This window comes from Athene cunicularia (genome assembly GCF_003259725.1).
Source record: "Athene cunicularia isolate RWA chromosome 6 unlocalized genomic scaffold, athCun1 chr6_part2, whole genome shotgun sequence".
In the NCBI taxonomy this organism is placed as follows: domain Eukaryota; kingdom Metazoa; phylum Chordata; class Aves; order Strigiformes; family Strigidae; genus Athene; species Athene cunicularia.
This window is the reverse complement of record NW_020799106.1, coordinates 2,290,430-2,314,911: the sequence shown is the minus strand read 5'-3', so window position 1 is coordinate 2,314,911 and position 24,482 is coordinate 2,290,430. Positions and strand designations below refer to the sequence as shown.

General features: G+C 42.0%; 1 protein-coding gene across 1 annotated transcript in view; it reads right to left on the bottom strand.

Annotated features, from left to right (window-relative positions):
• Positions 1–24,482, bottom strand: part of GRID1 (glutamate ionotropic receptor delta type subunit 1) — a 537,830-nt gene that overhangs the window by 15,986 nt on the left and 497,362 nt on the right. The window contains exons 13-16 of the mRNA XM_026851878.1: positions 12,918–13,113; positions 4,192–4,358; positions 2,614–2,854; positions 2,269–2,355 (exon numbers count right to left, since the gene is read on the bottom strand). Of these exons, the coding sequence (XP_026707679.1) occupies positions 2,269–2,355; positions 2,614–2,854; positions 4,192–4,358; positions 12,918–13,113 (691 nt within the window). The remainder of the gene's footprint in view (positions 1–2,268; positions 2,356–2,613; positions 2,855–4,191; positions 4,359–12,917; positions 13,114–24,482) is intronic.

Here is a 24,482-nt window from a genome sequence, read left to right as displayed (position 1 = left end):
CCCTAGGCCTCGGCCGCTCCCGGGGCCGCAGGGGGCGGTTTGAGCTCAGCTGATGGTTCGTGTGTAACACGGCACCATCTGCAGGGAGCTCGGGTGGAAATGGAGTTTAGGTTGTTAACAACAACAACGTGGCTGTGTCACACTGAAATGGAGGACGCCAGAAGCCCCGGCCCAGCCGTGGCGGTGGGCGGCTCTCGCTCTGCCTTCCCTCAGGCTGCTCTGACCCCATCCAAAGGTGCTTCTAGCCACCTGCCTTTCGCTGCACCCTGCTGTCCTTTTCAGGGACCCCCACGTTCCGTCCCGCCTGCCTCGCACACCCTCCTCGCGTTCTCCTCCTGGCCGGCTGGGCCTGCGGGCCCTCAGCCCCGTGCCCTCGGGAACACGCACTTTCTCGTTCAACCTTAACACGTGCCAGGGCTCCCGCTGACTCTGCTCCCTCTCTCTGGGCAGCACCCACATCACCGTCCGTTTCTGAGCCTGCTGCGTGTGCGCTGTGCCTGAGTTGAATTTGCCTCCCTTAACCCAGACTGGCTGCACCCAGGGCAAACCCAGCCCCCCCCCCGGTGATCTTCACAAGCACAGCTTTAGCATATGGGTAACTTGAGTATACTTTAAAAACCAGAAGCTTAAAAATATTCTATTGTCACTGAAACTGCAAACGAGGATGTACAGAGCAACCCCAATCGAGAACACGCTGGAGAGAAAGGAGAGGAGGAGGAGAGGGATGGGAAGGGGAGAAAAAGATGGGATGGGGTAGGCAGGAATCTGTAATAATCCTTTTCACAGTTATACAAAGAGAAATGAAGGGGGTGGGCAAAAAATACTGAAACTGAGGAAGACAGATCCCTTTTCAGAGATGGAAACGGAGTATTTAATACTCCTTGCAACAGAAGAGTGAATGATTTCACCTCACCTATATGAAACTGCCTTTGGGACATATTCTCGTCTCACTCTACAGAGATGCACAAAGCGAGTCCCTGAGCACAAGGAGGAGGGCAGTGCGCTGCAGGGCATGGCAAGAGGGAGGTCTGTGCACACAAACCATCCCTGCCCCGCGCTCTGCCAGGCTTGCACGGCAGGCAGGCAGCACTCCGCTGCTGCCAGGGTTCGGTGCTAACGTGGGCTGGGCCCTTTGGGGTTACGCAGCAGGAGTGAGTTCTACAAGGCAGCAGGGCAAAACGCTACAGTATTTAACCAAAGAGCAATTAAACACGCACTTCTGCTCCTATTTTGGCTTACACCGTGAAAGCTTCTTTACAAGCAGGAGTACCTACTAACGCTCTCCCTGTACCTGCTTTGGAAGTGCTGCATTGTGCGTGCTTCCTTTTACAAAATTCCTCTTCTGCTATTGTACATTGTCAAGACACAGGCAAGTGACTTTGCAGCTTTGTCCCACAAACATGGTACAGATGTTTATCACCGAGCACTTGATGGATGAATTCAAATGGGAGAAGCAGGAACTCAGAAGAATGTAATCTTACTAATAAATATTTCACAGCATTACAGACTGCAACATATATCTTCAGATCCCATTTGCCAGACCTGCTTACAGGTGATAGGTGTGTCAATTAGTGTAGTACTCCCGGCAACTTGAGGAATACAGATTGGAATTGATGGCCTGTGTACTATTTTCCAGCTGTAGTGCAGCTCACTGCTATTATTTGCTTGTAACAAACATCTGTTCCAAGATGAAAGCACCTACAAATGCCTCAGTGTCTCCAAAAATCACAAGAGGTTAGTCTGTTAAACATTTAATCTATGTGAGCAAATACAGGCTTCATGCAAGACAAGATCTGAGTATGGACCGATTACTCTATCATAGCGTCGCGTGCTATTACTCGCTGCTGTGCATGAGAACTTAAAACCCAAGAAATTCTCGGATGTATTTTCCTAAATAAAATATGTAATATGAAGGTCGGTTTCATCAGAGACGCCTACTTTTAGAAATAAAACTGATTTCAGAAGAAAGGAGGCATTTAAACAGTGTCATGGCAGTATGGCTTATTCAGTTCAGAACTAGCTGGTTTATTCTGAATTGCTCGCGTACCTCTTCAAACTCAGCCTAGGTCAGCCATGAAGCAAAGCAGCTACCAGCTGGCTGACTGCCGCACAGCGTGCGCAGGATGGATAATGATTCTCAAAGTCAACGGATGGGGTCTCAGATCAGAGAAAAATGTCACCACAGATGGCACAACTGGGTGCCCGTGACTGGCCTCCCCGTCACTCACGCAGAGAGGCCGAGGGCATGTTTCTGAACTACTCTCTTACCCCTAAAGGTGGTCTCTCCAGGTCAGGGTTGAGGCACATTGGTGGGGCAATGTGGGGAAGTTTGCACTGCTGCTGCCCATGCTGTATCTGCTCTATAAATAAATAGAGGACTTTAGTCTCCAGGGCTGTCAGTTTGGCACCTTCCACGTGCACAAAAGACATGTTTGTTCTTTTTCTTTTATTTGTTTAGAAACAACCACCCAACAAGTTATATGCAAAGCTTAGTATGGTGAATCAAAATAAATCATATTTATTGTACGAGAGCACCTAAAATCCCACAACTTCCTCTCGCTCTCTCTTTTGTGTTTTCTACTTTTAATTGTGATAAGAATAAAAGTTATGGACCTCTTTCGGTGTTTCTTGATGACAACGGTTGCTGTTCCACCACAACTCCAATGCTGCCACCAAGCATGCAAGAAGAAGGCCTATTGCTAAAATGCAGAAAACGCCTGCAAAACTGTGAAGCTTGAGTGCCTTCCCATCTGTCTGTGCATTGGTATGGCTGTTCAGGTCACAACGTCCCATCCGTGGCCACCATTTCTGTTTAAGAACATCCAAATCTCCACTTTCTTGCAACTCTAGGATCCTGCAGAAATTTCAAAAGACAAGTGTTAGTTTTCAATGATACTTTCTCACGGTTTTCTCGTCTTCTCTGGATGTCGCAGAATTTTTAAATCTGCCAGCCCTCAAGTCAAAACTACATCCCACCATCATGTAGTATTCTTCATCTGAAACTTCGTTATCCCAGGATTTCTTTCTACTCACAGCAGCAGGTAAACTCCACTGGGTAACTCTAGAAAAAGACCGTCAAAAATTCCACTGCAATGCAAGAAGCATTTCCAAGGGGAATCACCATATTCCGGTTAGTCATGGCTAGTCTGGCTACATTCAGCTGCAGCAGCTGGTCCCACTAGCGAAATGCTCAACCCACTCCACTGCTGCTCTCCCACAATAATTTCAGAATCACGTGAGACTAAACACGCTACTATTTGTGCACCACTTAATCCAAATCTGTTTAAGCAGCGACCAACTCATTTACTTCAGCAAATGCAGTTTATTCAGAAGGATTTTACTTCAGTGCTGTTATACTGCATGCCCGAATTACTGTGTTAACAGCTGCTAATTAATCATTGTTTTGCCTCTTGTGAAGTGTCCTTTCTCTCCATGAATGATTCATTTTGGATGTGGTTTGATAACTGTTTTAGCTGTTTACTAACAATCTTTTCTCTAGAGGCAGCTTTGTCTCTGGTTATGCAGCTGGAGTTTTACTCCCTTTTTATAACGCAGCAAGATGAGGAAATCTTGCTTCAGCTCCCTGCCCGGAGCGGAACGCCTGCTCACCTTCTGCTAAGGCCACGCACACACCTGCACAACCGCATGTCCTCACTGCAGCGTACACACTCACATGAAAAAGATATTCCTAGCCGATAGCTCTGAGATCACTAAATGGCACAGTCTCAGAGTCTCGGCAAGCCCGTGCAATACTCAGCAATTCTTGTTTTCCTCTATTGTTTTGAGTCTTCGACCTGTATCTCCACCCTAAAGGATAAACCAGGGCACTATTACTTGCTTACTGTAGGGAGCAACACATTGCTTCATAGCCTGAAACACGTAGCATGAATCAAAGAGATCTCTTGAATCATCTCATCTCCCCTAGCTCACAGACAGCTCTGAGGACATCAGCCCTTTTTCTGCCAGAGACAGTGCTGCCTGGAGGCTTGAGGCCACCCACCACCTCCAGTCCCCTTCTCCCAAAGCAGATTCACATGGAGCAGCTTTGACAAAGCCTGAACCCATAAACCTCTCTGCTGTCACTTACTCCCTGTCCTTTATTCAATAATTGCCAAAATTAACATGAACCGCAAATGGTTGCTGGTTCTACGTAGAGAGGAATCCTCTAAACCAAGCTTTGTTTCAGGTTACCTCTGGGAGAAAAGATCTCTGTAGGGGCTTCCATGCTGGAGTGCGATCCCGTATCCTTTGCTGCTGATGCTGTTTCCAATGACTGTCACGGAGCATTCATCATCCGTCAGCGCGGCGTATTCCACCACCGTCACATCCCACAGGAAAGCATAGTTTCCTTTCTTTGCCTGCAAATACATCATGAACACAAAACGGTCTGAACTCAACTACATTTTTAGGTAGCACAAAACCCAAGCAAACCAACCAACCAACCAACCAACCCTGATCTTGTCATTACTCCACGGCGGTATTTCATTAGGTCACAGTTTATCCGTAAACCATCGTAGTACATTTCTAAAGCTCTTCCCTCCCAGCAGTACTTCATCTGCTTCAAACCTTGCTAAAATGTCTTCCATTTTTAATAAAAATACATAGGACGATATAGCCAACTGCAAGTGTAGGCAAGGCTTGCATAACAGGTTATTATTTATGCATGAAGCTATTGTCTTAGCTGATGAAATCTGATGGAAGTTTTGTAGGAGACATGGAATGTGAGCGGTTCCATACATTCCTGTAACTTGACGGGTACGCCATGAGCACTACGTGGTGCTTCATCATCAAAACAGTAACTTTGCGGCTTTCCTCATATAAACGTTTAAATAAAAATGTTTATAAGCGTTTTTATTTAAAAATAGCCCCTTCTGAGAGCTATGTTACTCTTGTAACAAAGGGCATGATCTGAGCTTAAACAGGTCCCTCGTTTTTTTCACAAGTAAGAAAAGTCACCAGCATCCCCCCTGTTATCTCAGTTTTGGGACAAATGCTGGTTTATTTTAGTACACACTCATGCAGATGTCCTTAAATGTCAGCCCTAATTGGGATTCAAACCAGTGCCTGCATGCAGCGCATACGATGAATGTAAATCACCTTACTTAAGATGTAGAAACATCTCTGGATAGGAATTCAGTAAAGAAAAAAGTCATCATTTTGTTTGGTTAAAGTAATCATTGGTTTCCTAATATATTTAAGTAGTGTGTTTTTAAGTCTCTAGTGAACATACAGAGCACAACAGAACAGCTGGGCTGGAACATCTAATGCAAATAAATGAGTAATCACAAATGTAGATTTCCAAGACTTTAAAAAAAAACCAAAAAAAAAACCCACAAAAACCCCACCAAAAAACAACCAACTTCGTGTGATTTCAGGTCTGTCTTTAGGTCAGAATAAAGTAAGGCAGGGAGCTGAAGTCCTGCAGATATTTCTTTGTGGGAACTGAATCGCCAAACTCCCTTGGCAAATGGTTGCAGCTCTGATACAGAATTAGCTCTCCTTCCACATATTTTCCATTTTTGTGTAAACTCAGTTTTAAATTCACCTGCAAGACTCCTTTAGTTATTCCTCAATTGAGCAATTAAACTAATTTTACTTCACCGTGCTTTGATATAAACCGCAGCTTTCTGAGGTTCCTGACAGTTGTTTAAATATGTCAATAAAAGAAATGGGCGAGTTACCCTCTAGTGGGTAGAATCCAGGGCAACAAAGACCGCAAGAACGTTGTCTGGATTTTCTGTAAGCTACTCGCCACAATCCACCTCTTTCTCCCCCTTCCCTTTTATCTGCATCAAAGCAATCAAAGATCCCAAAATTCATTTGCTTCCGAGCTAAACCAGAGTAAAACTGTTATAGCCTTTCTCTTTAGTACGATTTAAATGAGCCTGTACTGACCACTTCGAAAATAATTTTTTGTTAATGGCATGCCACCATTGTGGGTTTGTCTCCACCTTCTCCTTTCCACCTCCCTGGTCAGTTCAGAATTACAGTAATTAATGCCCATAGCCTCAGACAACTGTTGCTACGTCGGCACAAAACATCATTAAAATCTAAACTACAGTATGGACCTTACAGGAGCTGTTCAGACAGGAGCCATAGGGCTCCGCTGTTAAAATCATCCATTGATTGAGCTGACACAACTTATTAGACTAGAATGTTCATAAAAATATCTCTCACTTCAACGTCACCGTATGAAGCTAGAGCAGAGTGAGACTTCCACATCTGCATTGTAATACTGGACCTGGCTGTCTACCTAAAGAGGCAGTGGTGGCGCAAAGGAGGAGAGAACAAACAAATCACTCTACTTGTACGTGACAGCCAGAGAAGGCTTCATAACCTATCAACACAAGGATGTGTAAAAAATTAAAGATGGCAAGGGAACGATTCCTCAAGGCCTCCAGCCTATATTCAGCCAGCAACCGACATTCTTGGAAGCCGAAAAAGTGCTTTTTCGAAGGCGCTTTCTGAATGATCACGTACCCGTGACTAAGTGGGTTGTTAGCAGCAAATCTGCATCCTGTCCTCTGCTCTGCCTGTGACGGGCTTCAGTGAGTCACATTTTATGCTCTCATATCTGTGATGGTGCTGACAGGCCTCCCACCTGGTTAGGGACAACAGGCACTGGGCAACAGTCCCACTGGTGTTTCCGGCAGGGAAGAACCATCCAAAGCCGTATTTCTGCACACCTCAGACAGCCTGAGTTCTATGGTAAATAGTACACAGGCTTTTGCTACCTGTGACAGAAAACTGTCCAAGTGCATTAAAAATATATACTCGTGGGACCAAAGACAACAGTAGTTGTTACTGCACACAGAACTTATTCAAAATCCGTTTTATTAGAGGGCAAAAACTTGCCTGATGGATGTACAGAAAGAGGAGACCCAGAAAAGATTTGGCCTAAATCACCATGCGTTTTTCTGATTTTTTTTTTTTGTTTGTTTGCTTTTTTGTTTTAAAGAGCCGTACCTTTTAGTTGTTTCAGAACTGCTCTACAAATCATCTTTTTAAATTTACAGTTTAGAAAAGGACAACACTGACATCACGTCATACATTCCTCATCTTTTTCTTAGCAACACTTGAGGAACACGGTCTTCCTCAAATATTCAGTTTCAACGATAAGGTAACGTCTAGAGAAATGATCACATTATTGATTCTACTTTTCAAGCCTCAGGTTGTTTGTGTGATATTTTATATAGAAGAGCACTGACTTTCAGTGTTGGACAGCAGATCTTTCGAAAAGGTCTACTCTTGCATTTGCAAGGTTGCTATCCTAAGTTATGTCCTACAACTGTAAGTGGTCAATAAACAAAGTCTACCTCTTTATATCTCTTAAGACCTAAATAATTCTATCCAGTGCCATCACATCTGTAGAGCACTGTTTCTCTGACAGCCTGATCATTTTTGCATAAGCAGGAATCTGAGTTTTAAACTCTTAGTTCTGCATGCTTCTCAACTCCCAGAAATACTGGATGTAAGACTGTTTCCCCTCTCTGATTCCCAAAACCAGAATATCCAAAGATCTGTTTTTCCTAACGGAAGATTTATCTCTTTCAAAACTTCTTCCACTTGTGTAATTTTCTTCTTGAGGAGTGAAGACCATGTACCGTTAGTGTGTTCACTGCATGGAAAGCTTCCTTATGGCCAAATGTTTAGTCGCTGTCTAATTCAGCATCCTCCACACCCCTGTTAATATCTGTTGTAACAGCTAAGCGGTATAATTTGTTCAATTTAAAGAAAATTTGAGAAATGTGTGCAAGACACAAAACCACACACATACGCGTGTGTTTGGGATAGGTTTACTTTTTATATACCTTCACTAGGCAAGCAGTAAAAACCAAATACAATCAAATGGACACTTATTTTCAATCAAAAATCAAGCCAACATTTTTTAAAAGTAGTTCGAACTTTTCATTTCTGTCTCATGAAAGAATGCACGCGTGCACATGTGCATTCCCCTTAGTTTCCAGGCCAGAGGGGTACTGGAGGAAGAAAAACTAAGAATTCCAGGAAACACCTGCCCCGTGGGACGTATGAGCAGCAATCAGACATATCAAGGCTCCCTAGTTGCATATGACACAGACGTACCTACCCATGCAACCGAGTCCTGATCAAATACAGCAAAGACCCAAATCCTCAGGCTCCTGCATTCACAGCTCAGTCATCTAAGGCCTGCATTGTATTGTTTTAGGGCCCAAAATAGAATAAAAATGTTCTGGTGATCAGACATCATTGCAAAGGTAATATATATAGAGAGAGATGGTAAAAGGGAACGTGGCAAATACCAGCTGAGAATAGGTAAGATATTTTGAATAAAGAATGACTGAAATGAAACACAGAATAAGCTAAAATTTATACTTTAGACTTGTAATTGGCTTTAATATTTTGCTCCTTTGCAACTCTCAGCATCCAGGCATATTGCAGAACAAAACAAAAATAACTTGGTTAAAACTTTCAAAAACTTCTTTAACAGCAATTTAGCCAAAGCAGCACTCATTTACTCCACCCTACCATGGTGGTTTACACCGAAGACACCAGATTTATCTTTGGTTGAAGAGGTTTAAGAAAACAGATTTAAGAAGAAAAGAATCCTCTAAGCAAAACTTATATTAAAAATATTTCTTCTTCACAATGATAAAAAATTTAAAAGGCTGAGGAAGATTGCTTCCTAGGTATAAGAAGGATCACAAAGATACTTCAGAAGAACAGTAAGCAACCTCATAACGTCACTCAACAACACGGAGGGAGATGGAAGAATATTGTTCAAAGGACCCTGGCTTACGGATGGTAAAACAATGTTTTTCCAAAGAAAGCACGGGATGTAAAAATAACTTGGAAAAAAAATATAGTTTCAGATTAATCACTGTTATGTCTGTGATTTGTCTGAAACTGATGAAGAAGCTACCGCACGAAAGGCAAAAGTGACAGAATAATGCCACATTCATCATTAATGTCCTGCCTGAACAGCGTCACCGCAGCTGATCCCATTATATGGCAGGTACCACAGAAATATCAAAAAGTGACCTTTACATTGGCATCAGTGGAGCAGTTCAAAACCATGATTGGATAACACTTATTAACTAGAAAAAAAGTGCTTTAAGAGAAGCAATACAGTTCTAATAAAAATAAAACATGACATTTAATTCTGTTCAAATTATTTAAAAATTAATATCATTAAGGAGCCACTGAAGGATGTAATATATTCAGGCTTTAAAGAAGCGTTTGCTTTTACTCCCAAAAAGGTCGATGGGTCAAAGAAACGGAGAAATTTATGAGGACCCATGAAAACATATGGATGAGCAACCACAATTCACAGTATAACATTCACCATGGACAACAAATTATTGGAAAAAATAGTTTTAAGAAATCCTCTTTGTCGACCTTTTAAATTACTTTTACCCTCAAAATAAAAACGGAGGTGACTGCTTAAGAAGAAACACTCCTGATTTAATATTTAGTGTTCATTAAAGGAGAGAAAATTTTTGAAGGAAGCAAAATAAGGGATGGAATACACTCTTACTGTGCCATTGCCTAAAGCAAAGATACATTCACATTTTGTACTACACATGGGTTTGATCACTTTTCATCAAAAGTGATACACAGGAAGAAAAGGAAGGATTCCAAGAAATTTTGGCACCAAATTGGTCCAATGGTTGGCACCAAACTAGGGAATAAACAATCTCTACCAAAGCAAGGCTTTAAAAAAAAAACAAAACAAAAGCCAAACAGAAACAGTTTAATTCTCCTATGTATATATAAAAAAATATATATATATGGGATTACACAGAGATCATATTACTTCATTCTTTCAAAGCAAAAACGGCTGCCCACAGTGAAAAAAACCCACAGGTTATTATGGATGTTGTGGTTAATTGATTATTACCCCAAAGAACTGACTGCCACGGGGTATTATGCAAACAGTTTGCTGAGATACACAAATGTCTTAGAAATGTGTGAGATTCCAGTACCGATGTCCACCCGCCCGGGGTGAGATGGCAGGAGCTACCCTGGGGAAGCTTCTTGGGGATCCTGGCTGTAGCTCGACCCAGAAAGAAACTTTTCACACAACAGCGTTAGTCAATCCTCATCTGTTCCACTACCAGAAAACTCAAAGGGCAAACCAGCATTTTGTAAGGACTGGTGCTTTGTCTGGTAAAACCCCCGCTGACGCTAAGCAGCGATGTTTATAAACAGGAGGATGTTTTCCATCTGCAACGATCACTTTCAACTGTCTTGGGAGGACGACAAAAGCGACCTCTCTTCCCCTGCCCCTTGGCTCTGAAACGTCCTTCTGATGCTGACGTGACTCTGGAGTGCATTAACGCCCTTGCCGGGGCTCTACCAGTGCTGCAGAACCTGTGCCTTGACAATGGGAGATGATCCGTGCGGCTGCAGGGACTGTGCCGTGTCTGAAAAGAGAGAGACCTCTGCCATGGCAACCGGATGCCGCAAAAGCTTTCAGGACTTACTTCCACTGTTATCCTTTTGTTTTTAGGCAGTCAAAGGGAGTAGGAAAATACCCAGGAAATGACGAGAGGTAAATGGGAGAGAGACGAGCATCTGAAATACCTGCCTATACCATAAATAAGCAGCACTCTCCTGTTTCGCATTGCTCTGTTTGCAACTGCAGCTGAACTGTGCTGCTCCCCGGAGAAAATGGAGAGGGGAAGGAAGGCAGAAAGGGTAGTCTTGTCTTGGGCAAGTCCTCATTCAGAAAAATGTTTTAGGGATCTTTTCATGCTAGAGAGATTTAGATTTCCCCTTTCCTATAAAACACTTTTTTAAGGCACTTTTACATCTCCTTCATGCAGCAGTACATGTTTACGGATGGAAAGTCCCATTTCCTTAGCTGACATCAATTCTCCTTTAGAAAAAAACCCAGAATTTCTAGCCAAAATACTTGACATGGAAAACTTGTCTGATTATTCAAAGAGTTCAATGAGCTAGGAAGAGCAACACTGAAACTATAAACACAACAGTTTAGTTGACAATGTTATTAAATATTAAGCCCAATTTGTGGAGGTGTCTAATCAAATAGCAGCCTTGGTCAGCTTTGGGGACTGAAGTTAATTTGGTTATTGTTGACGCTAATTGAGTGAGCTGCTCAAGTTATATAAAAATCACTCTACAATATTGAAATAAAATTGAATATTAAAAGTTATTATCGCAAAGATGGGATACAGCTGCCAGCTCCATACAGACAATATAATTGGTATTCTAAACAGCCTGTCAATCTACAGGTACATTTCTGGCTTGGGCAAATCTAGCTATCCTAAACGGCAGCATGCTTACAGAATTTTTACAATCTCGTGGCTAAAAAAGTATCCACTGACACAAGAATTATTAAAAAAAAAAATACTGTGCATTTTTCTAAGGTGAACTGTTTTATTATTGGTTTTAAGACTAGGGCCCATAGAAAAGTACTTCACGTCTCTATTTCTACCTCCTTTAAATGCTAACAGAGTCTCTCAAAATAGAGGCCTCATTTTCATAGACTGCTGAGCAGATTAAAAAAAAAATAAAATAAAATCAACACAGTGGAGACTTCGTTATTGCCAGAGCTCTCCCTTGTACCGAGGAAGAGCGGCTATTTGAGCTGAGGGCAGAGGGAAAGCTCAGCTGGGAGATGGGCGAAAAGGCAGGATGAACTAAAACTACTGACTCGATACTGTGCTGAGAAGACACAAGGCTTTGTATAAGGATTCTGTCCAAAAGTCACACAAACAGTTGGGAATCTTATGGTAAAGGATTTTTGATTTGAAAAACGGGATGGCCAGCGTTACCGTGTTCACCCCCCTGTCAGGTGCACTGTAAAGTCCAGTACAGTTTGGAAGCTTTCCTTCTGACTGTTTAGAAGAGGTTTCAAAGCTTAAAAAAAAATTAAATAAATAAAAGAAACCCAAGCCCCAATCACTTTATTATTTCCTGCTTACAAAAGCATAAAGAACTAGTAATATATTTACTCGGGATCAGTGTTTCACTGACAACAGAGTAACTCTGATCAAGCAAACGCCTTAATACCAGCCGCTATCATGTTTTATGAAAAAAATCAATTTAAAAATAAAGAGGCCACTTCACTAAAGGAGCAGCACATTAAACTTTCACCACCTTTGCCTCTCTTCTTCTGTAACATACTCCTGGATACATGTGGTTTGATGTTATTTACTCTCTGGTTTTGCTGAGCTACAACATGAGAAGCAGAGAAGAGAGGCAGCCCAAGAGTGAGACAAAGTGTGGATGTTTGTCTTTGAGTGGATCTGAACCGGGGCTGATTATCACAGGACTCGGCACAGGGATGTAGGATCCCAAGCTGTTCTATGTCCTTGAATCCCACATCAGTGCTCAGTTTCACCAAAAAAAAAAGAAGTGTAGTCATATTTGAGATTTAAAAAAAAAAAGTTAGGTGAAAGCACAGTGACATGTGAACGAGTATACGCATTTTTTAAAGTTTGGAATAAACAGGGAAAATCTTCCATTACATTTCTGTTCTAAGATAAATGAATGTATGTTCAGTGAATCCCTTGGTTCTTACTCAGGTTTCCAGTAAATTCAATCCACCAACTCAAAAAAAAAAAAAAATTTTAAATGGGCAAAGGACAAGAGTCAGTACCTGAATAATGTAGAGAATGACATTCAACACGGAGCTCCCAAGAAACGGAGAAACCTCATAGTCAGATCCAAAGAACGGTTCATATACTGACGACTTAGGCAGAGCTAAGGTACTTAAATTCAAAACCATGACCCCAAAATATGATTCTTCTCCGCCATCGAGCTACTAGAAGGAACTTTAGATAGGGATTTTTTGTTTTCAGAATGACAACGTAACTGCTTTCCTGTGACTTGACATTATTAACTCCATGCAGGCAACATTGATACAGCACAAAAAACATTACAGGAAAACTCCTGCAATCCAGTCTTACCTTCCTGATGCCTTCAGAAGGGTTCGATACACAATTATCTGCCCCATTATTCTTACTGATAGTCCTCCACAGTTCAGCAAATGTGTTATCCTGCTCCAAAGGGTTGGTCCCTTTTGCTTTAAAGTATTCATACACTGCTGAATCCCTGACTGTACCATAAGAGATATCCATTTGTTTGGACAGATCCTGAAATGTTCTGAAATTCAAGGAATATTGAGACATTAATATTACGTAGTACATTACCAAGATTTCATTCATTAAGTGTTTTATTTCTTAAAGCGCTTACCCTCACCGAGCAACTTTTGCGTATCTCTTCCCTCATCATAAAAGAAAACCAACAAGTAATTTAATTGTATTGAGATCGTATGAATGTAACTCTACCCGAGCTCGTTTTCACCCCAGTTAAATTTTTATTTTTTAGACAAATAACATTCACATTAAATATTATAAAGGCAAATTTGCACAAGAACACAGTGCAATAAAGACAGACTCGAGCACAGGGAAAAACTCAGATTATAAACTTCCATCCCCATCAGCCTCACTAGAAATACCTTACAGAATTCAATGGAACTAGTTTGCAGTTACACCGATACTCCACCTGACTCCAAATCAATAGGATTGTTTTAAGCAAACAAATAAAAATCTGGCTTCCAATTTCCACCGCGTCTCTCTCTCTCTCTCTCTCTTCACAGCCTCTGGTAAAACAGGCATTTTTCATTCACACACAGCCCTAACTTTCATTTACTCATCACAGCACTCTGGAAGTGTAAATGGGCCTCAATGTGAGTGGCTGTGAATACACCATTTATTTTCAAATTGTACAGAATGTAATTGACTCCTGTTTTACAGCCTCTTCTGAGCACGAAGGGTGTAAATCACTGCCTCTGCATCAATGAAAAGCAGCCCAAGTTTCAAAACATTTCAGGTGGCATCACTGCCATCAGAAGAAACGTCCTGGCTGTTTTCCACCTTCAGACATTTATTCCTAATTCCCGTGTCTCCTTCCTTTGTCCTCAAGTATCATTTCAGTGCAGTGCCCCCATTTTTTTCATCTGAGCGCACACACACACACACACACACAGAGTCAACCACTGACCACCCCATGCCACAGCAGGGACCAAACTGGGTATCACAAAGACTGGTTTATTTTATGTTTTACAAATGTGGAACTTCACATAGTAACAACAATTTACTTCCGATACGACCACCTGACTACCACTGTTCGAGATCAGACTAAAGCGACCCTCCCTGCCTACCCCCTGCCTGCATTTTTTTTTCCCAAAAATAATCTTTCAGAAAAAAAATCCTCCTCCAAACACCTGAAAGGCCCCCCCGCCTCCAACTCCTAGAGCCATAAAAGCAAAATATTTTTGTCTTGCAGCTCTTGCAGAAGATTTCTTTGCAATGCTCCTGAGGACCCTTCCCTTGGCTCATGAGCCCAAGCTGTTTTACACAGCTGGAGACTTCTCATGGAAAACATTTTTCTGCCACCCTCCTCCCTGTTTCACTGGGGGGATGCCACCGCTTTACACCTCACATTCCCGTCAGATTCCCCGCAACAAGACTTAAAGCAAAGCAATCCAGACATATGCACAATACGATATAAAACTATGTAGAAAACTCTTCCATCTTCTCCATCACGTCCCCTCCCAGCCTCTCCCCAGTTTGGCTCCAGAAGGGCCCCTGTGCCAGAACACAGCGTGCGGTCCCCTGCCGGCTCTGTCCCCAGGGCTGCAGAGCAGCAGGGCTGCCTCTCCCCGCCCCAGCCCCAAACTCTTCAAACAGTTTAAGTGGTTTAAGTTCTTAAACTGTGTTAAGGACTTTTTATCATTTTAAGCTGTTAAGCAGCTTTAAGTAAGACTGTGTGAACAGTTTTTTCTCTATATAGGTTGCGCACTAGTGGATTTGGGCTTACTCCGGGAGTTACACCAAACCCCAAAGCTCCGGGGACTTCTCTAGCTCTGTATACGGCACTTCGGTAGAGGACAAAGTGAACATCCTGGACTTAAAATTCAAAATTTCAATCAAAACTGAGAGATTTTGTCTCAAGTTTTATTCCTCTCTTTGTTTAACAAACCCAAAAGATGCATTCTGGTCTCCTAAATGTTTCCTGTACATTTCATTGAACAGGACCGTTTTTCCTCCCGTCTAGATCTAAATGATTACACGCTACATTTAGTTCCATCTTTATTTTTTAAAATAAGTTTCATCATATCCCATGGAATCACTTACATCCCGGGGATGGACGATCTGGCTGTTATAAGACACATTTCTGTCTCGTCTACATACAAATGACAAAAGTGCTCGGTCCTCACGGCAGAGTTTCTGTGACAACCTTTTTGACACCAGGTTCGGTGTGCAGATTTCAGCACGTGTAGGAACACACGTTTGGTAAAAAGCACGGTAGCAGAAACATGTTTAAATAGTGTTCTTTAACGCAGCTTCCAGCTGACAGCAACTTTACAAATGCCTACTGTTCACGTTGCCATTCTGTTTGAAAGTTTGAGTACGAGAGTTTGGATACTTAAAAAAAAAAAAAATAAAATTATGCCTGCAGTTTTAGTAATGTCAGTATTTTCTGGATCATTTCTACTGCCTCTACTGCTATGGAAGCTTTTTGTCCGGAATACACCTTTTCTTTTATCTAAATTGTACTTTGTTGGCAATCAGTTCTTTTGTTTTAGCTGAATTACGTTTTATTGACAATCAGTCCTGTACAAAAGCACAGTACACGTCGCTTTCGGAGCGGCACAGTTTCTTCAATTCTGTAAACATCACGGGGCATGGTGACAAAAATCGGGGTTTAAACCAAGTGCTTTGCAAGAAGCAGGTGATCAGTACTGGTGGCGGGAAGGGAAGCACAACCTTTGCCTGGGTGTAGGAAGACAACTACCGCCCCTTTAGCTGGCAGAATTTCCTTGGAAGAGGAAATGTGGAGTAAGGATTACGTGTGCCTTTCTCGCAGTGCCCTGTTTGACGTATGGCAAGAACAGCCACCGACACAGGAAATTCTCCATCCTGCACCACTACTGGAAAAACCCTGTGAGAGAGACAGATGGTCGCTGAAGGATACACTGAGGGGCACAGTAGGTAACCAAGCTTGCGAGCAGATCCTGCAGCATAAATTCAGAAGGATGGTGACTGTCTGAGTGAGAAAATAACCTTATGCCTTTACCAAATGGACCACTTAGGCAAAAAAAACCCCCAAAAAACTATCTCAGAAATTATCCTGACACAGAATGGTCTAGACCACAGTTCTTAGTATAAAAAATATTTTTCTGTATAAAAAAATTTTTCTGTACTGTATTTCTACACTGAAAGTGGAGGTGATGGTCAGCGTCTCCATGGCCAGAGAGGTGATCAGAAGATCTGGGCATGGCGGGTTTGGTCACGTACATAAAAGATACTGAATGGAGATTAGTACCTCTTGGCTTTTACAGGGCGAGTTAAGATAACCACGTGCAGTTTTTAAACACTGTTATTTTAACTCTCTCAGATGTGCCATTGCTAGACAAAACCATTCACTGCTACGTCTCAGATGTAGCCTTTCAGATACTGGTTGTGCCTTACAATTGGGTCATTCTCTAAAGGCAGCTGCTCTCGTTGTTCTTAAATTTTATTTTTGCGACCAACCATTAGCTGGGCCCACTTTCTTTAGCCTCTCAAATTCTTGTCTCACTTCCCTATGGCAAAGGTTTCATGCATTTAATATATAAAATTATTTACAACAAAAATGTGGAGCATAACAAGGTGCCCCGTTAGCCTCACCCACCTCAGCTATTGGATCTCACAACCCATTGGGGGCTCCCTGTAAGTCGGATGAAAGATAAAGCTAGTAAAGCAGAAAAAGCCAGTGTTCTTCACTTACAGTTATGGGAGCTGAGCTTCAATCCATAGGTAAATACGTGCACTGTGTGACTGCTACAATAGACAAGTACACGTAAACCAACTGATGTGAGTGAGTGTATCCGTGGTCAATCTAAACAAAAAAAAGTGTCTTTTAAAACTATTACCAGCCAAAATATTTAGTGTGTGTAGTTATGCCCGTCAGATAAATGCAACAATTACTACATAATTTCCAGGGGAGTTGCAATTGCTTCACGTAGAGTCAACTGAAAACTGGACTCTCTGCTGCTTTTATTTTTTAGCAACTTATTGACATAAACCATATGCTGCAGAATAAACAGGCAACAGCTGTACTAGCATTTATAATTAGACCACTGGAAATAACAGCCAGAATAACAATACTGGTTGAGTTACACTTTTTGAGATGTTTTTCTTACTGGTAGAAGACTCATGTAGCTGTAGATAAACGGACTAAAAATATGCTGCCAGTACAGGTTTATTTTACTCTGGAAGTGCTATAAACCCAAGACTTTCAGAATGAATAACATGAACAAATCTTGTCTAAGTGACAGACTAAACCTGTCACTAGTGTTTTAAGGTAACGGCTGATCAATTGACGCAACTGGAGTCATCAGGATCATGAGATGTGATCAAAGAAAAATAAAAAAAAAGAGAGAACAGCCTCCTGTCATTATTAAATGAAAAAAAAAGGGGGAGATTTTTTTCATAGTAACCTTATTTTTTGTTTTAATTAACGAAGGTATTTTAAACAAAGGAACAAGGAAAAAAGGCAAAACCCACTTGCTTATTGAGTTTTTCCTCATCCTTACAGTTAGGTTTTTTTTTAAAGTTTGTAGCAAGTTGCACATCTGGACTTGTGTGTTACTGTAAACAGGCCAAGTGGCACCATGATGTCATCCAGTAATGGTCTTCTACATCACAGTCATAAATGTAGTTTATTGTTTTGACTTCAGCCTTAGAAAATCCACGACGGGAAAATCCTGACAGCTCCTTGATTGAGAGGTAGTTTCTCCTTGGCCTTCACAACCTCCCACGTTCTGACACTGTAAAACTGGGGATTTTTCCAGGCTGCTATTACTTACGGAAAAATAATATTTCAGCGTTTCTGAATCCACAGTATTATTTTAAAATTACGTGAGATTTTTCATGCTTAGCTCCTGTTCGTTTGTCTGTACCTAGACCGCTAGGAATAATGAAGCTTACGGTTAGCCACAGAAGTAGTGATCAGCACTCACTCTTCTCAACCCTCATTCTTCTGCATCGAGTACAATCCCGAGTAACCTCTCCCTTCACAGCACTACGTAAGTTTTGACAAACAATAAGATATAAATAATTCCTCTCAACTAAAATCTATTATGTTTCTTAATTAATATTAAACCCCAAGTCATATACAGAAATAGCGAAATAAATTTACTGCTTTTTCCGTATTCAGCAGAGATAGCTATGTTCTTTCTTCACCCAAGGAAGCCAGTACCCTGAGATTTTTGCTCAAGGCAGCGTAATATTCTAGGTGATGGCTGCCAAGCTTTAGAAATGCATACGTAAAATGCATGGTACAAGTCCTAAATTTCTATTTTTTAAATACCTCAAAGCTAGTTATTTTCTTTTAGACTTTATTTTTTTTTCCAAAAGCTAGGAATTAATGACATTTACAGAATTAAATATAAGTGCAGCTCCTAACTACAACTGTTTTCTCGACAGGATATACAAAAGGGAAATACATGCTTTATGCATTGGGAAAAAAGTAAACCCGCTAAACTTCTAAGTAAAAGTAGCTGAATTGATTTGACAACCTTATACCACCAGGATAAGCCCAAGAAATATCTGTGAGCTGAAACCCAGAACAGAAAATCCTATCTGAAAGAGAGATTTATTTGATAAAGGTATCACCAGTAGAAAGCGATGACTTGAAAGAGGATTGTGCCTACTGTGAACTGCAGAAAAGCATTCACATTTTGAGACATAAAACTGCTCAGAACTACATCCTCCATGGATGTATTTGCCAAGACAATGAAAACAAATGAGAAAATGGTGTTTATGGTTCGTGACCACATCAGTCCACCCACTGAGCGATGGACTTGCAAGCCAACTCCTCATTTGTGTATGTCTCCAGTGAGGAAATACTCAGCAAAGCTGAATCGAGGTTGTGGGTGCTAGTGTGGTGGTACGGATAATTTCCACAGGAGTAGAAGGTCCTTCCATTCAGAACCTGAGTCTTGTTTAGTTTTTATTTCCATTTGTGAAGCAGCAAGGAAAAGGCCTCGAGTCTTAGTCCATTATTCTGAGATGAACAATCTTTCGACTTTGCGTCTCCAGTTTTAAGTAAAATTTATGAGTGGGTAGAGCATGTCTTAAGACACCTGAAACTGAGTTCAAACTTCCAGGTAGATACACTCCCTAGAGCTAGTCTAGCCAAGTTGAATAGTTTAACTGTTTGAAGACTAGGAAAAAAATATATATATATATCTGTTATGGATATAAATTGCCACTAGGGGATGATAGTCTCATTGACTCAGAGACTCGTGTGGAAAGTTTCATTGTCCTACTGTATCCAAGTTACAAAAGCACAGGCCCACTTAAAACTGGAAGAAAGAATAGCAGTTAGTGCCTCTAAATATTAGTGCAACCAATACTTAACAGGTCTTGAATTATACTGGAAAGAGCAATATATTAGCTGAGTGATGAGGTAACATCAGAATTAGCACTGTCAATCCTAAAAAGTAAATAGCCATCAAAAAAAAAAATTATGAATTATTTCTATAAATTTCCAATATTTGTTCCAGGTCCATACAGAAATGCTACTAGTGTGTGTTAAACTGGATATAAGATACATAAACCATAAGGATGATTCTTGGTGAGGTCAATAAAACTGCTTAAAGTACTGTTAGAATGGCAGTAGCCTTAGAACAGAGAACATTAACATGAAAGCAAGTTTATCTCCACATCTAATAAGCTTAGACTTGAGAATTAGGTCCATGTTTTTAATCCGCATATCTCTTCGACATTCTCTGAAATTATGAATAATCAAGCTGAGCTCTTAAATCAATCATTAAATTGCCAACTTCTCTACAGTGACGTGATCAAATTCTGCATTGTTCCATTTCACTGCAAACCAAGGCACTTTAAATGCTCTTAATTCTGTCTCGGCGCAGCGATGTGCAGAGCAACGGGTCTCTTCAGCAAATACACCGAGCAAAATCGAAACTTTACCGATACAGCCCTGTAGAAATTGGCAGCAGCACTTGCATTCTCAGTATCCACTTTGCAGGATCGAGACCTTCAGCAGCAAATATCTCATTCTGTAGTTCATATCAAGCTCATTTCATCAGCTGGCCATGAATAATACCATCCGCTTTACTCTAAACAAAAGAAAAGCCTCAAGGGAGTTTCTGCGAGGAAAGCCATGAGCATTGACAGGTTAAACGACGCTGAATCAATGGAGTTGTGCCCTTCTCACCAGGGCTGAACATTTCCAAATCACGGAAGGAGACAAACAGTGCGGACGGTTACAGCTCTGTGTGCGCTTGTCATCATCGGGGGAGCAGGAACAGGGGCTACACACGGTTTTAGAGAAGCAGGGACTTTCCTCCAGTGGAAAACCCACTCGATTCAATTGGCATGTGTCACAGAACACGTTGCCATGTCAACCACATACTTTATGCAAAGAGCGATTGAACACCTCAGCAGGTAACGGCACCGCAGCAGCTGTTTTCATGACGATAACGGTCATTCCTGCCAGTTTGGTGGCATCTATGAGGCCTCGTCTGGACTGGGGCTCACCGCCCTATATAAGGCGCAACCAAAAGCAAAACGTCACATTCAGTTATGTGTTCGCTGGGGGAAAGAAGCTAAAGCCAGCTTTATTTCTCTGACAGTAGGTGGGGGTTTGCTACATGCCCCTTCTGCCACATTGTGATGGCAACACTTCTGCCACCCTTCCAGCATAGGATTGAGACCCTCCCTCTCCTGCTGCCCCAGAGAAATGTCTCTTTTAGGCTTCCTATCACGCCTAACAGGTAGACCAGCACAGCTGAGATCAGTGAAACTACTCACGCACACAAAATCACATGCTCAAAGGTCTCCAGGCTAGGAGACAATAGTATAAACAGTAAGTAAAAGGCAAAACAAAACAGCTCCATAATTTGCACGCAAAGTACCGAAAGCACTTGTACAGCCTCCACAGTGATTTCATTTCTTTGAAACAACTTCCCCTCGCCTCAGTTCCTACATGCAAATGGAAAGACAAGAAAACAAAAGTGTCTTCTAAACTCCCAACTGAGCAATGATTTCACTGCAGATCGAATGTTTTCACTGGGATCCCGTTCCTGAAGAGCTACCACCTGATTAAGTTTTAAAAGAAGGGAACAAGTGGAACGTACGCCTACTGAAACGCAAAGACGGTCAACCTGTTAATAAATGATAAACGGTCACGTTTATGATTTCAATGGTAATCAGTTACCAGCTACACACACTGTATTGGCAAAACATTTGTAGGCTTTGTGTACTCCCTGAGAGTCTGAGATGCAGCAGAAATATGCTCTGCTACCACCACTCTAAATCTCACTTCTACTTTACTGATCTCAGAACAACCTGCAGCAGTTTTGCTAAAGTCAAAGTGTGGGGAACGTAGGACAAAAATCCATACAGCCAGGCCATGTCCCATTGCTCACAGAACTTCTCAATATCTCCCAGTGGTTTATTTAGGTGAGACTCAAATTTGAATCAAAAAATCAAACTGGATTCTCATCATCATCAGTAAAACTGGTTCTTCTGTAAACAAAATTAGACCTCTGGTTATTCTTATTCGTTGCTATTTCTAAACGATGCCCTCAGGACCACCTCAGCAGCTCCAATCATCCGTAGTGATCTGCACGAGTGTGACTTGACTTGTAGCTGGATCGTAGAAGTTAATCTTGCCTAGAGCTGACACTGGCCCTACTCCAGCACTGCACATACAGAAATCTGTTAAAACAGCTAGAAATAAGCTAAACATCTCCTGACTGCCAGTCCAATGTTTCTAACTATACTTCCAACCCTCCTCTTCTCCAAACCGCCTCCAGGCAATAAGAGCATTAAGTCACTAAGACTGATAATTTTTCCGTTAACTAGGGGTTGGGGGTTTTTTCTGGTTGCTTATTTTTAATAATTTTTTTCTTTCTGGATGTCCTATATTTTCCGTTGTTATCATAGGTAAAGAAAGCATGATGGTCCTTACAGTAGAAGTTATGATTACTTTGCTTGAAAATGTTTTTAAAAGCCAACAACAGCATAACAAATAACTCCATCAATAGTGGTAGCAATGGAAGTTAGTTTCTGAGGATTGGCATCTCAAAGCTGGGATCCACTGGTACCCCATAATTTGTGATCTCTGGATGAAGTTTCTCTCATGGCCGGGCATTTATGATCACATATAAATTTATCAGATGTCTAATTGAGGGAGGGATGTCAGTCTTTATATTGAACAATGGGCATTTACAGGACATGTCTTCACCACATTTTTCCATATTTCCAAGTCGTACCTTTGAGATATTACTCAGTTTGGCCACCATGCTTGCCATTTAACAGTGAAAGAAGTCGACTGACAAAGAGACATTCAGAGTAATCACATTAGAGTATTTTTAAGATGAAGGCCCAGTTTCTCAAAAGCTGGAGCTTCGATTTGCATACTCAGATCCACATTTAAAATACTGCACGACTGGGCGAATTTTCGGAATGGATCAAGGCAAGTTTTGGCGCAGCAGCGCATCTGTAAGATGTTTGCAGATTCAGTTAGAAGCCTGAAAAGGGATTCGGAGCAGCTATGAGCACTTGCTCATCCTGCAGACCCAGAATAATCAGTCCTGCTAAAACTTCTGGATTAGCCCAGGTCCATTACCCACGCTCCGTATTCCATTCAACAGTGAGGAGGAAATTAAAATGCAAAGAAGAAAAGGTGAAAACATCTTGAAGAGCTTGCAGCATGTTTGCAGGAAAGAAATACATCATTTGGACCACCTTGGAATATTTTCTTGCTTTACTTTTTCAACCAGTTTGCCATTGTGATTTTTTCTCAGAGAAGCCTGAAGGGTTAACATGTTAATTAAAGCAAGGTATTCTACTCCTTATATTATTAATTAGAATAAAAACTGCAGCTGGTGTTTAACAGCAACTCAGTCCCAACAGCAGGTTTTAGTCACTTCACCTAAATCAAACATATCATAAAGTTGGCATGAAAATCATATTGTCTGAATCAAGCACATCTGGCAACTGACACATGCTTTTACCTATAACGAAAATAACAAACTACCTCTATTATTTATGCAGATGCACTTTAAATTGTTTGCTGCGCTGATGTCTTCTACCACTTGCATTCGGAAGCTAAAAATCCTAATGAAGATTAATGATTAAGATCGAGAGGGAAGAAATTGCTTTCTTCCTTCACAACTGGTGTTATAAGGAGCGATACCACCGCGGTTCTGTTTTGCACTCAGATGACAAAGAGTAGCTTTTTAATTAAATAGAGTGGGGAAAGGATAAGCCTGGCATCTTGGTGCTGGCTTATGAAGTCCTTACTCAGGGCGAGTGGTGCTTTATACTGTGACTGTTAGGATATCATTATACTGCGAGTAGTTCCATTAAAGTCCATGAAATCCCAGTGTGGGATAAGGTCCTAGTCAACTCTTTATTAAGTTTTGATTTATCAGGAGCTGTCGCACGCTGCGAGAATGAGGATCTCGGTGCGGAAGGCTCTGGGCTGCTGCCTGCACCAGTGTAAGAGTCTCACAGCTGGGGTGGAGGGGCTGGATGAATTCACATGGCTCGTAGCTGTCAGAGGTACAAAGAGATGCTGGAAAACAGCTTCACACCCTTCCCTTACCACAGGGAGTAAAGCAGAAGCTATCGATATTGATGGAAAGAAGAAAACAGAAGGACTCTGAAGAGGCATCTTGATTGCTAGAACATGTGCTGGGTACTCCTGGGAAATCAAAACATAGGGCTCTTCATTAATACCGAAAGCACATATAGCATTCATCAGTTATTATTGATGTCTAAAGTGCATGCATTACATATGCATATTTTAAAGTCTGGAGGCCTACTTGCGTGTTTGTCAGAGGACCTGGATTGCAGGCACTTGTATGTGGTGTGCTTCCCGCTGCACCCTGACGTGCCAGGAGGTAAACAGAAAAAGAGACAGAATCCCAGAATCATCTCGGTTGGAAAAGCCCTTGAGGCTCCTCCAGTCCAACCATCAACCCAGCACTGACCGTTCCCAACTCCCCCAGATCCCTCAGCGCTGGCTCAGCCCGACTCTTCAACCCCTCCAGGGATCCCGGGGACTCCCCCCTGCCCTGGGCAGCCCATTCCAACGCCCAACAGCCCCTTCTGCACAGAAATCCTTCCTCAGAGCCAGCCTGACCCTGCCCTGGGCAGCTTGAGGCCATTCCCTCGGGGCCTGGCGCTGGGGCCTTGGCTCCAGAGACTCATCCCCCCTCTCTGCCCCCTCCTGGCAGGGAGTTGCTGAGGGCCAGGAGGTCTCCCCTCAGCCTCCTCTGCTCCAGACTGAACCCCCCCAGTTCCCCCAGCCGCTCCCCAGCAGACCTGTGCTCCAGACCCTGCCCCAGCTCCGTTGCCCTTCTCTGGCCACGCTCGAGTCATTCAATGGCCTTTTTGGGGTGAGGGGCCCAGAACTGAACCCCCTCAGCGAGGGGCGGCTGCCCA